Raw genomic sequence first — 18,316 nt, forward strand, 5'->3', positions numbered from 1 at the left:
AGAGTGGTAAAAGGAATGGAGGAGGTAGAGCTCTGTATTAAAGATAAAATTTCCAGTGTTGGAGGAACTGAACCCAGGGAACCACGATAATCTCCATCTGAGGATGTTGAAATAATTGGTACGTGAAAATGTAGGTTTAGAAGCAAGAACCTGTATATCACCTGTATTTAAAGAAAAGTGAAAAAACCTCTACAGGCCACTTGACCCAGGAATCTTAGGATAGTTTTCAGAGAAAGCACTCACTCCATGGCAACAAATAGGTTTTCTCAAAGGTATGGGTTTATTAAAGGTAAATTTTTTACCAAGATGAATCACTTCTCAGACAAGGGTAATGGATTAGATCCAGTCTCTGTGGATTTGCAAGAAAGCATTTGATGGAATGTCCCACTGAAAATTCTTTCCAGAAGAGCTGCAGACAGTGGGAAGGATGGTAAGGACGTGGAGAGAGAGGCAGGCAGGCTCCACAGTGGGGGTCACTGAACAGCCTGAGCCTGAGCTCCAGGCTGGAAGGAAGGCCCAGTGCACAGAGTCGTCATGTTGGTGGGGATCAAGTGACAATGACAGAGCTCAGACAACACACATCATTGACTGCTTCCATGATTCAGGAACAAAAAGGCATAACAGTCAAAAATAAGTACTCCTTCCTGCAGAGCTCCCTGCCAGGGGATGTTGAGAAGGCCAAAACTGGGAGTTGCATGGATCCAGAGAGGAAACTTCCATTCCTGTTACTGACAGGACAATTTTAGAGCAATCCCAGGCTGGGAAGTCCTCAAACTGCTGCTGCAGTACTGGTGTGACAAGGGGAGTAGAGGAGCAGAATCACCCTATGCCCATTCCTTCATTCTTCCCTAAATAACTGTCACTGGAGACAACACAAAGACAGTGGAGCAGGAAGACTTTTTGCATCAAATTGTGTTGCAGATTTACTTTATTTTATTGATTATCATGGGGGTAAACAGATTGTAAACTGACTAAAGAACAGTCTTACAAGGAGACTGTGGCAAGTAATACAAAAGGGAGAATTATCCCAATGGAGACCAGATATTTCTGGTTGTCCTCAAATTTGGTTTTGGGATGGATTCTGTTATTGCTGGGATTAGCAATCTAGGAAAAAAAGAACTAGGGATATAATTTGTGTCACCTAAAAAAATGAAGGGAAGATGAATCTTACAGCCAGCCATAAGCAAATGTAGGTGTCTGTGCCCAAACTGATCAACACCATCATTACAGTGGAGAGTAGGGAGCACTCCTTGGGAGATTACACTGCTCCTTCTGCAGGATGAACTAAAACCTGGGATTACATGTGTGCCTCATTGGCCAAAAGGGAATTTGTCTAAGATGTTGCAAGTCCCAGCACAGAAGTCTTAATTTGAAGAGAATAATCCTGCTTTGAATGTGCTTCTTATGTGTGCTGCCACACAAAATCTGGGAGTATTGGCATTACAGAGGAGAGATTTGTGTGCATAACTGGAGTTGTAAGAGCAGTGTTACATTTTACAGAAGGTTGAAAGCACCAGATGCCAAGGCCTAAAGCTCTGTGAGGTCACAGGTAGGCACCAATTGCAGGGAGAAGATAAGAACCAAGTTGGGAGCCAGTATTTGTCCGTGGGGTGGCTGAGAGCTGCCAAGTGCTGTGACATAAAGAAAAGGTTATTCTAGGGAAAAATCAGCACCACAGGCAACACAAGTATGTTTTGTAAATGCCATTGTGCATAGGGATGCTAAGAAAAAGGAGAAGGTGAAATAGGTGCAGAGTGGGATTTCCGAGGTAGTTAAGGAAAAGAGAATCTCCTCCAAGAAAAGAAAGCTGGTGTTCTGTGCTATAACAGATTGAAGAGCTAGAGGGGATGTAGTGATACCTTACACTTATAGGGATAAAGAAAATAATATGATCTAAGCAACTCACAACTGAGGGGAAAAAAGTGACAATCCAAGGACAGGCTCCCAGACGGTGTGTCTGGACCTCACCTCCACAGAGGGCAGTGTGAGCAAAGGAAACCCATGGGCTGAAATGGAGGCTTCCAAAGTGCAGGAAGAACTGCAGGAGAGAAGAGGAAAGTTTCTGGCCTGAGGAACTTGGGGTGAGTCCTGTGTAGCTGATTTGCTGGTGTTTTAAGGAGGTCTGGAGGAGCCTCCTTGCCTCCCTGGCTCACACGGTGCCTGCTCCGTGACGTTCCTGCTCCGGGGAGGCTGCTGGGCACCAGTGGGAGCCAAGAAAAGAAATAGCTGCTGCCTGGGTGCCCATCACGTTTTCTGGAGGTTTTTTTGCCTTGCCTAAAGCAGCAGGAGTGGGCTCCAGGTGGAGGCAGTGTGTGAGGAGGCTGCTCTGCCGCTGCTGACATTATTACAGCTTCTCAGGATCTAATTGGTATGGCTGCTCATGCACTGAACATTAAACTGATGATCTAATTTGGGATCAGATGGGAAATCTCCCTCAGGCTAGATAACAAGGAGAGTAACAAATTTTTGCCTTCCTTTACAGCATGGGAAGGATCCACTGCAGAAAAGCACTTGTGAACTCCTCCTAACAAATCCCTGGTATTTTGCTTTCAGGATGAGATAGGCCCGGCCATAGGAATTTACAGATTTATTCGTGTTCCTCACGAGGACTCCTGCTCCCTTCCTGTGGTACATGATAGCTGTGATTTCTGTGGTGGTGATTGCTTTATTGCAGACATTCAGGTTTTTATAGGATGTTGGGGATATTTTGTGTCTGCGGTGCTCTGGGAGTTTCGGATTTTAGGTCCTCCTGATCCCGCTGGGCAGATGAGCTGTGTGAACATCTATCATCCATAAAACATGGCCATAAAGTCCCTGCAGGCTGAGCCTCATAACGGAGCAAAGTAAGGGGCCAGGCAGCTAACTACTGCTTATTAGATATGTTACTCTTCCTCACAAGTGTTTGGATGTGTCTGTTCTCAGACATTTAACCCAGTAGACTTAAAGGAAACATCTGAGGAGTTCTGGTAGTTCCTTGTAAATGGGATAAACTTCAAAGGGCTGGAAGATTAACACATAGGTCCCAGATTTCAAAGAGAACTGAGATGCTTTACCCCAGTGTCAGCGCAAAGTATGAACAGATGCATTCAGGGCTAAGGAAATACATAAGGGATGGAAGATCAATCATCATGGTATCCCCATGGTTTTTAAATTACACCAGACTCAATCCTGATGTTAAAACTTTCCTTATGTGGAACTAGGGGAAGTGGCTGAGTGACAGATCTCAAAATTGGGATGTACAGGTTGTTGTGGTTTAACCCCAGCTGTTAATTAAGTACTGCTCAGCCCCTCGCTCCCTCCTGCCCATGTGGGGTGGGGAGGAGAGTCAGAAAAAGGTAACACCAGTGGGTTGAGATAAGAACAGCTTAATAACTGCAATAAAGTAAAATACAAAAACAAATAATAATAAAAGTAGAGGAAAGGGGAGAGAGAGTACTAAAACCCCCCCAAAACATGTTGCACAATGCAGCTGCTCACTGCTGCCCGGCCCAACCCAAAACAATAATTGACAGCTCCTAGCAAGCTCTCCCCAATTTACATACTGAGCATAACATTCTCTGGTCTGCAGTATCCCACTGGACAGCTCAGGTCAGCTGTCCTGGCCATGCTCCCTGCTGGCATTTTGTGCACATCCTCAGTGGCAGAGCATGAGATGCTGCAAAGTCCTTGATTCAGATAAGCCCTGCTCAGCAACAACCCAACCACCACTGTGTTATCAACATTATTCTCATCCTAAGCCCAAAACGCAGCCCTGCACCTGCTAATAGGAAGAAAATTGACTCTATCCCAGCTGAAACCAGGATAGCAGGGAATAGGGTGCTTCTAGCAGGACCCTCTGTTAGTCCCAAATCGGTGAAATTCCAGTGTTCTTGTTGCTAGACCAAAAGGCAATATAAATCTTTGCTGATCTAGCTTAGAAAGGAATACAGAAGCCAGTGAGTAATAAGAAGCAGATGTAATTACTGTGGAATTACATGGCTTGTAGAATAGTCACAGGTAAACAGAATCCACTTTCATGTGTTCCTCCTTCTGTCTGGCTACGTTTGGTGGGGAGAAGGACTCAAACCATGCTTACAATGTGGAAAATCAGTTGAGAAGTAGAGACATTCCACCATGCTTAAAAAAGCCCACATCATACAGCCTGATTTCACTGTGCATCACCCAGCCAGGCAAAAAACACTAATGAGAATTTGTTTCAGAGTTATTGTGTACATGCCTGGAAATAAGGTTCACAAGAGGAAATGCAAGCACAACTTTTTTTCACTTGATTTCAAAAACTGGATGTTCATTTCCAGTGTGCTGCAGTTCACTTCCTTTAAAAGTCATGAAGAAAAGGTTAAAGTTACCTGTTTCCATACCCCAAGCCAGGGATGCCTGCCTGGAAAAACAGGACATCTCAACTGAAAGAGCAAGCAGGGCAGGGACAGGAGGACAGGAGAAGGCTAGACTTCATGCAGTGAGGGACATACAGCAGCTGAATCCTCTGGGAAGAGCATTGTTTTTTGTCTTTCCCAGTTTTCTGGATGTCTCAAGGATCCTGGATTGCCAATATCTAGTTTATTTTGGCATATTCGCATTGGCTCAGGGTCAGCACAGTGTGGCAGATGGTCACCTCTGGGATGAGCAGGTGAAACCCTCCCCTTCACGTTCTATGGCTTCAAACGCTTAAAGCAACTCAGAGCTCCTTGATTTAATGAAGTCAGCTCTAATTTGACACCAAAATCATTGAAAACCTCTCAGCACTTCTGTTTCCATGATTTTCACAATCACTTGGAAACCAGAACTATTTTCCAGCTCTCCAAATGATGGATGTGTGTACACATCCTTCAGGTCTTACCAAGATAATCAGCAGAGTCTTGTGACTTGGCTGCGTTTCAATTAGACATGATTTGAGAGCAGCCTGTGGAGACATTTGCTTTTAGATGCTGTGTAAGATTATTCACGTCAGGGAGAGTTGCAGCCTGGAAGAAGCAGTTGCCATGGCATAGTCCCAGGCAGCACCGACAGCATTCCCAGCTCTGCCCACACTCCCTGCCCTGCACAGCCCTTCCCTGCTCCAACCAACCAAGAGGGAACCCCACGGTGTGAATGGGACCTCTCTGACAAAATTAGACACGTTCCTTCAGGAATATGCAAACTGAGGAAAAGTGCACGCCTGAAATGAAAAAAGTGGGAAGCTTTAAATTTTTCCACTTTTGAAACGTAGGAAGTTTGAAGGGATTGGATTTGCTGAAGGAGAACAGCAGTAGAGCATTCAGGTTTAAAAACAATCCCAAAGGCGATACAGACTGTGAGTTGTCACTGAGAAATTGGGCAAATTCTCAAGATATTTAGAAGTAGCAGAAATGTTGATGGGCAGCAGCAATGAATGGCAGCTGTCAGACGAAGAGAAAATAATTGTCTGCATAGTTCAAGGCATATTTTTGTGCAATTCTGTGTGAATTTGTTTATTTTCCAGAAGAAAATATAGCTCTGGCAAAATCAACAGGGTCAACTGGAAAATGTTGATTTTACGGATTAACACTCAAATTTCATTAGGAAAAAAAAGTCAATTAAGTGCTCTGAGACAGCTTTAATCACAATTTGAATATTTCAGTTGGTAATTAACCTGATACAACTCTGTTTGAGTGAGCCCATTAACCTGCATTTTCCCTCATGTAGTACTTTTTTTCACTGAAGTTGTGTCGGAGTCCTCAGCCTCGTCTAGGCTGGGATCCCTTGAGGATTATGTCTTTTTTTAGACAAATACAATTATTTTACTCTCAGTAGATGATGTGGGATCTCATCAGAATCACATGACTCCAGATATAACTGGAGAGATAAAGATTTGTTAGGGCCTGGTGGGAAAAAAGGGGACCTTGTCTGTCATAGGCTGGGAGCCAGGGTGTTACTAAAAGGGAATGTTGTTCAAAAGAAATGTAATCATTTAAATTTCCATCATAACTGCACTTTTGAACTCATAAAATTTTATGCAGAAAAAGTGGATACAGACAGCGTTTTCTTTCTTCTTTTTTTTTTGGTGAGATGAAAAGCAGAGTTATAACAGAGTTCAGCCAGAACTACCAGGTTTCTTTTAAGTCAATTAACTAGAATATTTTCAGACCATGTCACTGCAAGACATACAAAATAGGATTTTTCAGGGTTGTTTTTATTTTGCTGCTCTCATTATTAATCAGGCATTTACCCCTGGCTCAGAGAGGAAAGAACTCAGGAATGCAGGACCAAAAAGTAGGATCCAGAACATCAACTTCTGCTCTTTGCTATGACAACAGCCATATTAGAAACAGAATATTGTCTTGAAGCTGAAGCGCTTTTTGGTGTTTTTTCTGCCCTCTTCCTGATTTCCAGTCTAAACCAACAGGTTCCTGACCTGTGTGAGGTCCTGAGGACAGAAACAAACAAACCACACCTTTTAGGTGGAAGAAGGAGCAGAATGTGGGTCTCACAAAGGCTTAAAGGCAGAGGGCACACAGGGCTTGGATGGACATCTGTGTGCTGGAGCTCAGACCCAGTTTATGTGCACCCAGACCTGCCTTACAGCTGCCCTGTGCAGCTCTCTAATTCCATGGGCCCAGAGAAGAGCTCTAACGCTGTCCACGTCATTAATTGTTGTCTTCCCTGATGGGGGAGACGTTCAGATTTGTGCCAGGAGACAAAAGGAGGCAAATGGGACTTCATGGTTTCTCAGTCTCCAGGTAGGTGTTTATTAATTCTAATCTAAGGAGTACAAGCCACTGGCATGGCTTAGACATAGCACAGAGCAGAGAATGCAGCAAGAAGACAACTTAGCAAGATCTCACAGCCTTTTTAAAGGTAAATTACCCAATGAAAACTTAAAACACAAGGTATTTTCACTTTTTCACCACTGTCCAACAAGCTCCTAAATCACATAGACAGGAACTGCGGAATTCTGTATCCAATCATCCCAGACCACTATTGCTGCAAAATATGGAGTTAGTGAAGAAGGAGAAAGAAGCTTTTAACTACAACTTATCCTCCATTTTGAGGTTTTCTACTTCTATCTATTTACTATGCAATTAGACCTAAAAACTCTAAATTTTTCACCCTGTGATAATCTCACATAGTATTGTATCACCTAATTCACACCATTGTCGATTCAAATTCTTCCCAGAGGCTAGGCAAATTTTCCCATGGACAAAGGTCAAAACCAGTACTGTCCAGGGGGGTAAAACCTTTCAAAACAGGCAGAGAAATATTCTCTGCATTCTAGGTTCCCACAGAGCTCCATGCTGGAAGCCACAGCCCGGCATGTGTGACATACCCACAATATGTGCAGGGCAGGGCAGAGCAGGGAAGGCAGCCCAGGGCTCTGGAGGCAGCAAACCGTGTGACCTGATGGTTCTTTGGGACCTGTTTGTCTCCACGACAAGATGGGAGAAGTCTGTCTGAGAGGATGCTGAGCATGCCCACGAAGCTGAGCCTGGGGACTTTAAGGCCCAGGAAATTTCTTTTCTTTCATCCATTTGCTGCTGGGCCCTTCTCATCCAGGCTGGGCAAGTATTCAAACACTCACACACACACACTCCCACACACACACACGTGCAAGCCTGGCACTGATGTCTCTGACCACACAGACCCTCGGAGAGAGTTGTGCCTTCATCAGCAGCCACAGAAACATCACCCCCAGCACCAAACTTGCTCCTCTTCCTCCTCAGCCTGTCCAGGTCTGCAGATCCAAAATGAAACATGCCCACCCCTTCCCGCTGCAGATGCACGGGTACATCATTCTGGTGGTCCCTCAGATACTTTCATGGGCTGTACGTCTATTACTCATACAACCTCAAGACTCCTCTCCACCCACCAGCTCAGTCTTTCCAGATGTGTCTCCTCCCACGCTCTGGCTGCTCCAGTTTGAAGTTCCCCAGCAAGTTACAAATACTCATAAACATGCACATATACAGAATTAGATTAATCAATGAGGATTAATTAGATTAATTAATCAGGATTAATTAGACGCAGATAAATTTTGGATTTATTAGCCACAGATAAATTTTGGATTGGATAAATCTTACTAGTTCCCAGTCCTGCAGGTCCCTGTGACCCACATCCCTTTCTTGGGAAGGCCAGCAGAGACACAGCTGAGCCCGTGCACAGTCAGTCTGATTAGGAGGGAGTGTGTTTGCAAGGACTAGCACAGATGGTGTTTCCACCTCACTCTCGGGAAGTCACAGAAGAAGCTGGTACCAAGTGCTTTGCTTATAGCTGTTTAGGTGTTGGGCATCCCTCTCTCCTCAGCCTCCAGCAGCTCCCTGTCACTGCTGAGCTCTGCACGTGCACTGCTCATGGCCATCACTCCTGAGGGGAAGTGCAGAGAATCCAATCCAGGCCCCACCTCTTCTTTCTGCGTGAGTGAACTGCAGGAGAGGTCACTCCTTGGCTTTCTTCTCTGACAGGATCACAGCTACAAACGGGTGAAGGCAGGACTCTCAGGGGATGAATCCTAGAGACTCTTCTTGTTGCTTCTCTGAACAGCCTTTTCTGTATTCTCTAAAGACTTTCCAGGAGCCTGGTTAGGAGGACAAGATGCATCTGGAAAAGGACAGCACAGCAGGATAAACTCTGCCAAGTCTAAAATTAAACTTAAGAGGGCTTAAGAGATCAGTTATACAAGATACCCAAAAATAACTTAGAATAAATCCTAAGAGGAACAGTGAAAGCACTGCTGACATCTTCAGTTCTCAGCGAGATGCATGTCTGCATGTGGAAGTGTGGCTGTGGTTTATAAATACCACCAGTGGTTACCACTGAAAACAGAGGAGGGTTTTCCAGTGCTCCAGCAGCAAGAACAACAAAGGGAAGTGTCAGGAACTGCTTGTGCAGTTCCTACCATGACCTTCAGCAGCAAGCCAGGCACAATCAGCCATCAAAAGTGAAGTGACATCCAGGCTCTTCTTTCCCTCCAGTCATTCTTTTTGCTATGGCTCCTAAACGACTTTTTCTGGACACTCCAGCATTTTCTGTCCATATTATTTAAACTGGAGGCCTCACCACAGGGAGAGATGATGTTCTGGGCAAGTGGAATTTGAGGGAGGATGAGGTGCCTGTGACCACCCTCCCCACTGCCCTGCAGATAAGGCACCTACAGCCAAACACTGGTAACTCAGAGAAACTCTGTCCCTTGCCAGGTGTCTAAAAGGCACCACCAGCTCTCAGAGCAGCCTGTGCAGTTTTTGTAGTTACAAAGGCCATTCCCCTGTGCCTGTCTTGGGATAACATTCTGGAGAGTCAGGTATTTCTTAAAGGTTTCCAGTTGGCTTTGGATTCACTGTAACACAAGTGAGGGATGATCAGTGAGAGCCAGTTAGCTTGAAGTCAGACTAAAACAAAACTGTGATAAAAGTAATAACTTACATCTGACAAACAAACAAACAAACAAAGACCCAAACCACAGATCCATATGGCTAGAATGAAAAATCCTGCTAAATCTGCTTATATCAAGTCCAGATCTAGAGGTCACTCTCCCTATATTCCCTTGTTTTCATGTCAATAAAATTCCTGGAGAACCTCATGCCCTAAAACTCAGAGGTTCTGGATGAGAATGTTTTCTACTTGCACCTTAGTATATTTTATAGTCCACTTATTTATCTGGATTTCTTGGTCAGGAGCCTGAAGTAAAGAACTTGGGGGAGCTGGGCTTGTTCATGTCCCTACAAACAGAGAAAGGATGAGTAGACTGGTGCCAGAGCAGCTACAGAAGTTTGGATTGGGTATAAGGAAACACTTCTCCAGATGTGGACCAGAGTGGGAAGAAACTCCATCTTTGAGTCACTAAGGGATGGGTATCACCATCCTTGAAGCATTTCGGAGTTTTAGTGGGAAAAGTCACAGCCCTGCTCTGAACAGGAAGTGTGCAGGGACGGTAATTTCTGTGATCCTTCAGTTATCTTTCCATCTACCTGCCCCAAAACTCACTCACTCACTCACTCACTCACTGACATTCCTCCTGCCCATATACAGCCTGCCCTGTCCACCCCTTTGGAAACAGAGATGATGCTTTGATAAGCCAAGTGTCCCTTCCTTTTCTTGGCTGTCCTCTGGATTCAGAAGGTAGAAATGCTTTCCCTGGACATATCAAAATGTTCATTACAATGTCAGGCAAACCTTTTCTTTTCTAGCTACTTATACACAGACTACAGACTATGTACACATCACTTCTCAGTGTACTTAGCATAGATTTAAAACTGCAAAAAGTAAATTTAAAGTAGTAAAAATAGCGTTAAAATAATAGATTCTTATCTCAGCTCAGCTATCATTTGAACGATTACATTTACCTCAATCTTGCCAACAAAGACACCAGAAAAATGAACACTTTATATTGGTTTTTACATATACTGAATTACAAATAAGAAAAAAATACACACTGACTTCACCATCACTGTGGCATTTCACTGTTTATTCTTTTTTAATGGATCACCTTTCCTAAATTAGTCTTTTCAACTTTGCAATTAAAAATGAGCACAGCTAATTAAAAACCCCAGCCTAGTCCTGTAGCTGCGTTTGCATCAACTAAAGTCTTAAAGAGCAAAATGGACTCTATTCCATGACCTCTGGCAGGACACCTTGGAGGACATCATGTCAAAAGGAACACATACACTTGGTAGATGGATGCATCTAGGGAAGAGGAATTATTTTATCATCTTTGAAGATACTGAAGAAGTAAAAAGAAAGGTCAAGGCATCCACCCTAAGATACATTTCCTGTTCAGAAGCTTCTCAAGAATTCCTGCAAAGCCAGAGGTGGGGTCCTAAACAGAGAGAGTTTAATTTACAGTGGAGCACAGGGAGTGGCACAGGCTGTGATGCTCAGAGCAAGGCATTTGCCTGCTTTTTAAACATTTTTTTAAAGTGTTCATACATTTGCTTATGTGCTTTGCTTTGTGCTTCAGGTTTTGTCAGTCTTAGCCACACGTGTCATCTGTCTATGGAGACCTCTGTGCCCGTGGCAGTGCCCCCCAGCCCTGGGATGTTTGGTCACACTGGGGGGGCACAGGCATTGTCTGGTGATGAGAAAGAGGGCAAAATTGTGGGTGAAAGAGTCCTCTGCCCTCCCAGTGCCACCCTTGTGAGGTGTTTGTCCCTGTGTCACTCTAGATAGAGTCCAGCACTGTTCCTGCCCTTGGGAAAGAGCAACACTGACCCAGCAGGGACTCAGCCAGGAAAAGATGTTCTTCACTCCCTGTAACCCAAATTCCTGCTCAAGGGACTGCAATCCCAAGGGAAGTCCAGCCCTTGAGCACAGCGGGTTTGGGCAGGATGGAGGCACAGGGAAATGTCTGTCCCCAGTGTGAGACAACCCCGAGGTCCTGCAGAGACTGGGCTGGGAGTGCAGGCAGGAGCCCCAGTCAGAAAGAGAAGGCAGAGCAACACCAACCAACTTCTGTCTCCTAAAACAATGCTTTTCTTTTAAAGGTGAAAAATGTCGAAGTTTTATTGACCTTGCCCCGGCTTCTGAAAAAGGTAAGACCATACAGCCAAGGCTTCTTCCCTTTTTACAAATTGCATCCGTGTTGTGTCTTGTCGTACCTGAGTGGCAGGGGAAGCACGGCTCCACAGGGACCTACATGTCATCCACATTACACACAGCCAGCTGAAACAAATACCAAGGGTTTATGACAGCTGTTTGCTCACTTTATGCAGGTCTGTCATTTATTTGGTCTTAACTCAGATGACTTTTTTCAAGAAAAATAAAGATTTATATTGTAAGACAGACATTTTCCTTCTTCCTCTAGTGAGGAAGAAAACACTGCACAGTCTCCTCAGGCCATGAAGACATTTATGATCAGAGAAATACAGTCACAGTACCAAACATCTTTTTGTGAGAGGAAATCATCCAGATGCTTCTTTGGTTGGTTTGCCCTTGTGAAAAGTTATATATTCAAGTGCACAGAAGCAGGCTGCAAACATTTTTCTCACCCTGGTATTGGCATTTAATTAATTAATTATTGAGATTTATTTCATTTTCAGGAGCAATTTACCCCACATTTGAAAATCCACAAGGGAAAAAAATATATGTAGAGTTCAATTAAAGTGAACTGAGCCCATCCTGGTCCCAGCTGCCCGCAGCTGACGAGATGCCCCATATATTTCACCAGACCACTTGAGACAATCCCAAAACCTTTCGGGCACAGGCTGCCTTCCTCAGGCTTGGTGGAGCAGCAGTAAGTGGAGTAAGGAACAAGGAATTTCCTTAATTTGCCCGAAATGCTGATCCACTGGAAAACAGGAAGAAAGTCAATTACTGCTAATAAAGCAGGGGGTTATTGCAGGGAGAGAAACAGTCACAGAGCCTCTGTGAAATTCATTGTAAGCAAACCCAAATAAATTACGCACACAAGGGAAGAGCAAGCCTGGGATTAGTGTCGCTAATGGGCTCCGAGTTAAATCTCACAAACAAATGGGACCTTGGGGCACAAAGGCTCTTACAAAACCACCAGCTCAACACTCAGCAGCCACCAGGAAACAAACTCTGCTAGAAAACACCACTAAAGGACTCAGGAGCATGGCAGAGAGCATCCTGTACAGTGCAAGCACTGCACACATCTGAGAGCTGCACTTTCCTGTAATCCAGTGGGGTATTTTGTGCTTTTTAGTGCAGCTCCCAGAACGGCAGCAAGGATATCAAAGCTCCAGAAAGTTCTGTACGAGGATGGGAGTAGGACTGCATCCTGAAGGAGAGGCACAGGAGATGAGATGGACAGTGATAAGGGTGTGAGAGGAGCCAAAGAGGCAGCTGGGGAGTGGAAGCTCCCTGCCCTTCCCATCTCAAGGGCTGTGGGCACAGCATGGGCCCTCCAGCACACGGAGCAGAGCAAGCACAAGGTGCCTGCTAGAAAGGCAGTGGGGTGGTTTTCTGCTTTATCCACTTTCTGTGGAACTTCATTATGGTGCATAATGCTTGGTGGCATCACCCACTCACTTTCCAAAACAGCATTTAGTGCTTTACTTTTAGGATTTCTTTTGGTTGTGTGAAATGCTGTCAGCATTTTTTTTTTCCGGGAGAATTTTAGAGTTGCTGCATGATGTCAGCACATATTTCTAGACTATTCTATATTTCTTTCTTGAGGAAGGAAGGATCTTACTGTGTAGTGCTATAAAGAAAATTCTATCTATTTCAGAAGGCTTTCCATGGAGTTATAAGGCATATTGACAGAAAGGGAGGGGAATGCTTTGCCAGTGATGGAAAGTGCTGACCCTCAGACTCATAAACAAAACGAGGTTAAATTCTCCAACTGTAGATCAAGTTGCACACTGCAACATGGTGAATCTGGAATTTTCACCATCAGTCTTGTACTCCCCAGAGCTACTTTCACCACATGTGAAGAGAAAATTGATGCCAAATTTACTTTCACTGAAGAATTCTTTAATGTCTTGACTTAATCTGCTCTTTTCCAGTTAGAGGGAACTTCCCATTCCTTTAATTTCTTCATCCCCTCACTCAGCATTGACTTTAATGGTCAGAGGCTTATCAATTACTCAGTTCCAGCCAGTCCACATAAATGAGAAAGGATGAAATACTGTGAATAGCAGATTTGAGTTCAGTTCAAACATTGTGGTTTTCCCAGGCAATTGTGAAACTGGGAAATTTCGGACTAAACTTACCTTCACAATGAGATTGCAACTTACTCAGTTTCCGTTCATGTTTTTAGCTTCACTTACCACCAAAAAGTGCTTGTTTATCTGAAATGTCTCTATAATTTTGTTTATCTGAAATGTCTCTGCAATACAAGCTCCATTACTGCAGATGAGCACTCCGGTTTCCCAAAGTTTTCCTTTTAGTTGGTTTTCCCTGATCCAAAGAGGATCCCTGTCTGACCAACTTCTAAGCTAAATACAGGCTCTTGAAGCCTGTGCCTGCTTCTGAGCACATCATTTTTCACTTTTAAGACATGTTAAGAACAAACTTAGCGTAGTTGTACAGCCCATCTTTGCTTGAGTCCACCACCAATTAACAGCAAGGTGGTATTAAATTCCTCCAGATTATTTAAAACCTTCTGAATATAGAAAAAAAAACCCAAAACTATCATAAAAACTCACAGTAAATAAAACCATCTATGATGAGGTCTAGTCACATCCTTACCACAAACCTTGCATTCGTAAATGAGAATTCTTACAGTAAAAATCTAATAGTTTATGGCTGAGTTTCTTCCTATCTTTATGCATTAGTGCTGGTCTCCAGTGTAGCTGCGAGGTGTATCTCTGATCAGTTATTGTACCCTTTTCATATATCTCACCAGTGACATGTACTAAAAGGAGGCAGCAAAATTTGGGGCAAACAGACCCACAGTATGGTATAAATAAGCATTTCCAACCCACACTATGAGAGCTTTTTCCTGCATTTAAGGCAGCTGCCAGCAATCTGTCAGAACCTCATAAGCCTAACATTGAATTTATTAGCTGTTGCTGGTTCTTAGTGCCAAATCTGCTTAACAAAATCAGCTTCATGATGGTAGATATTAACTAGGAAAAAAAAAACACAAAACATTTTCTCATTACAGTTTACATTTGCTATTGATAAAAATGATAGAGCAATAGCTGGTTACAGTGGCCAGGACTTTTAATGGATTCTCACAGAGCAGATGTTGGGGCCCACGAAGTGTGCTCTAATTTTCAGCACAGGCGTGAGCAGTAAGACAGCAAATATTTCCAAGAGGAGTTGGAAGGGAACTGTCAAAAAAAGTAGGCTGGACCTGATATTTCAGTTCCCAATTGCTTCTGGGATATTCTCCACAGAACTTAATAAAAGTTTTGCTCCTGCTGAGTATTTTGCTGCCTGAGGAAGAAAAAGGTGAGTTATTCAGTGAGGGATGCTTTGTCCCTGTTGTGGTGCCCCACCAGAACACTGAGGCTGGGACACTCCCCACCACACTCCTCCTCCCACGGCAACTTCTGCCATCCCTTTCCCATGGTTTCAAATCTGTGCCCCAGAGAACTCCCAAGAGGCCATGGAGGATACATTCAAAAGGAAGAAACCAAGACCAAAAATTACATCTGGAAAACATGACACCACAATGGAAAGCAAAAGGTCCCATCAAATGATCAGATAAATGGCTTCAGGGATTTGATAACACCACAGCTGGACACATCCACGGGTGTTCCTCCCCTGCCTGGGGCTGTGTGGGGATTCCAGCTTCTGCATCCTTCTCTAAATTCATCACTGCCAGCTATCAGCCACGGGAAGAGCCGGAGGGTGAGCCCAGCCCAACTCCTTGTGCAGGGGAAGTCAGCTGGAAGCAGCACTGGTGCTGGAAACATTTTGCCAGAGAAGAGCAGGGCTTTGCAGGAAATGTGCCCCCAACAGTTTTTGGGATGGTGCTCATGGAGGCTGTGACTTTCCAAGCACCTGGAGTGCCCACAGCGTGGAAATGAGGGGCTCTGGCCTGAGGAGCCCTGTGGGGAAGCTGCCTCAGGAACCGGCTCAAACGTTAGTGTTGGCTCAACACTTAGAGATGGCCACACAAACACAGGACAGGATTCCCAGGGCAAACTCTTCACAGGTGTGGCACAGCCTGGTCTAGGTTACTCCAATGCTCTGTAGCACCTGACTTTGTGGAATAATTGCCACAAGGAATGGCAAGGGAGCAGGCCGTCAGCAGCTGCCTGTATTGCACTGCTTCCTACCTATTGATAAACTCACGTGCGTACAATAAACAAGACTTTTCACAGACCACAGAGGTAGAGGCAAGGCAAAACCCTGCAGAAGGAAAATGCTCATGGCTAGCAAGCACTTAACAGTCCAAAATCTTGCAGGGGGGCTTTTTAAATTAGAGACTGTCCTGGCAGAGGTAGGAGATGCTTCCTGCACGTCCTCTACACAGCTCGTGATGATGCATCCTGGAGAGATGAGGCAATAAAAATTCTGTATTGCCTAAAAAGTAGCTGGCAGAGCTAAAGTAGCACATGGCAAACAGCAAGTAAACAAACCAAGTCTCACCGAAACACAGCACAGGAAAAAGAGAAAGCTTAGCCAATTCTGTACATGCTCCTAAACCAGCACTCCAACAGCAATTAATGAGAAGAGAAAAACTAGATGCCTGATTTTAATGTATCCTGACATAATAGGTGTACCAGGAATTTGATGGGAGAAAGATAATTAGAGGAACAATAACATCTTGGTGCTGATTACACTGAAAGACAAAGCAGATGTCATGTACTAAAGCTGAATCAGAATAACGAGGTAATGTCATTAATGAGCAACACAATCTCTGTGGATGGATTCCATGTTCAGATAAAAAACACAGAATTATCTTAGTGATCACCCCTTGGGACAGCTTCAGTGATAGCAGGGTTAAACTTGATAGCAGAGAAGGTGTAAGGACAGAAAGCAAAACAGCAGGAGCTGACTCTAAAACCCCATGCACAGACCAAGAAATGTTATGCATGATGCAGAGACAAAATTTGGATTATGAACATGGAGAAGTTAGTGGGAAACTTGTTACTCTTGCCTTACCCCTGCACTTGATTCAAAATATTAGGAAGAGATCCCTTGTAGGGTGACTAACAGATTCAGCAGCCTTCTGAAGCAAGAAAAGCGATTTTAGAAGTTGTGAAGAAGGGAACCCAAGAAAAGCAAGAGCTGATTAAAACACATTAAAATGCTCAGCTAGAAGGACAACTGAAGCTTGAAAACCTTAAAACCACTGGATTTACTGCAGGCCTCTGAACCAGGCACAAACCCTTCTCAGTCACTGAGTGACTGAGAGCAAATGGCAGATAATGATCCATGTTGATAAATGCAAAGTGGGGAACATGAAGAGTCATCCTACCTTTACATATATACTGATGGGTTCTGAATTAGCTTTTCCCCTCAGGATAGAGTTCTTGGAGCGATGACAGACACTTCTATGAAAACATTAATTCATTGCTCTGCAGAGATTAAGATGAAAAAGAAATATTGGGATCGCCGTGGGAAATAAAGAACAAAACAAAAAGTCACCATGCCACCACAAGTACCCACAAGGTACCCACCTGCAGCTCCCTGTGAGCACCTCTCATCTCTCCCCTGCCAGCCTCAGCTCAAAGAACTTACAATAAAATTTAAAGACATAGAGAGAAGAGTGACATTTATGGTCAAAAATAGGGAAATACTTGTTTGTATGAGAAGGACAACGCAGAGCAGATTTCAGGCTGGAAAAGAGACAAACGAGACTTGTAACAGCCAAGTTAAAAAACAAACCTCCTTTTTTATGTACTGGGTAGATGTTCCCAAGAAGAAAAACAGAGGATCAATTTTCTAAGAGGAGCACTTAGAGACCTGCATCAGTAAAAAGAAATGTAACTGGGTCTCCCACAAGAACTGTATACTTTCCAAAACAGTCTCTATATTCTTCTTGAATGCTTCCTACTGCATTATTCTTCATGTATCTGCAATAGGGTAAATCCATACCCACACAGACAAATACCTGTGCACTTGTCATAGGAGAGCTATGATTAAGCATGCAGGAAAAATGTGTTGCCTGTATTTTATCTGTATTTTCTTACACTTCTGTTATGAATCTTGAAGTTAGTTTTAAAAGGCAATTAGACATACAAAGATGAAACCATTCTTACCATTCAAGCTAAATTTCTTATTCTTAAAGGAAGAAACAGGTTTTTTTTCACACTGGGGATGCCAAAGACATGGGGAACACTGGTCTGAACATCATTCATTTCTCAGCCCAGTGCTGAGGGTGGAAGTACATCACAGGCCCTGCACTGCAGGTCTGCAAAGGGAAATATTGAGCCCAAATATATTTAGTAAGGTACATGGGATAATTCTCCTTTAGAGTATTTTTCATCATCTTTTCCACTTTATTGCTCTACTCATTATATTACTACTACACCAGGAAAGAGAGAATATGGATACAAAGATATCCCACAGTCTGCTCATCATACACAGGATTCAATCTGCTCGATGCCAGAACCATCAGAAGCCGTAGAAAACACACCATCACAGAAAAGAGAATAATTTTATGAGTCACAGCTCCACCTCACCTTTCAAAATAAAGAAACTAATGAAGAGCTAAAGCTAAACAAAATCAAAACATGGCTTTTCCTCTCTACCCTCAGCAGGGGCAGGTATTTCTCCTCTGGCTTCTCATGTTCTGCAAAGCACAGTCTCTTGTCTGAGTGCCAGCCCCTTATCTATCCCTGCTGCCTGGTTTTGTTTACTAGAACAGGTATTTTCAGGTACCTCAGGTGACATTTAGGGTCATGCTTTGTCTCTGATGGCTGTGTGGTGTGCTCCTCGCAGTGTTTTCCCTCTGCAGCACGGGAGGAGCGGGCAGATGGTCTGCTCTGATGTGATGCATTAACCAGCA

The 18,316-nt window shown here is 43.8% G+C and overlaps 1 protein-coding gene across 3 annotated transcripts in view; it reads left to right on the forward strand.

Annotated features, from left to right (window-relative positions):
- Positions 1-18,316, forward strand: part of GSG1L (GSG1 like) — a 56,593-nt gene that overhangs the window by 7,599 nt on the left and 30,678 nt on the right. For all 3 annotated transcript variants that reach the window (XR_001864304.1, XM_017741247.1, XM_017741248.1), the window contains exon 2: positions 11,430-11,477. Coding sequence is in view for 2 of the 3 variants with exons in the window: in XM_017741247.1 (XP_017596736.1) it covers positions 11,430-11,477 (48 nt within the window). In the remaining variant the exon portion in view is untranslated. The remainder of the gene's footprint in view (positions 1-11,429; positions 11,478-18,316) is intronic.

The sequence above is a fragment of the Corvus brachyrhynchos genome, unplaced genomic scaffold (assembly GCF_000691975.1).
Source record: "Corvus brachyrhynchos isolate BGI_N302 unplaced genomic scaffold, ASM69197v1 scaffold58, whole genome shotgun sequence".
NCBI classification, from domain to species: domain Eukaryota; kingdom Metazoa; phylum Chordata; class Aves; order Passeriformes; family Corvidae; genus Corvus; species Corvus brachyrhynchos.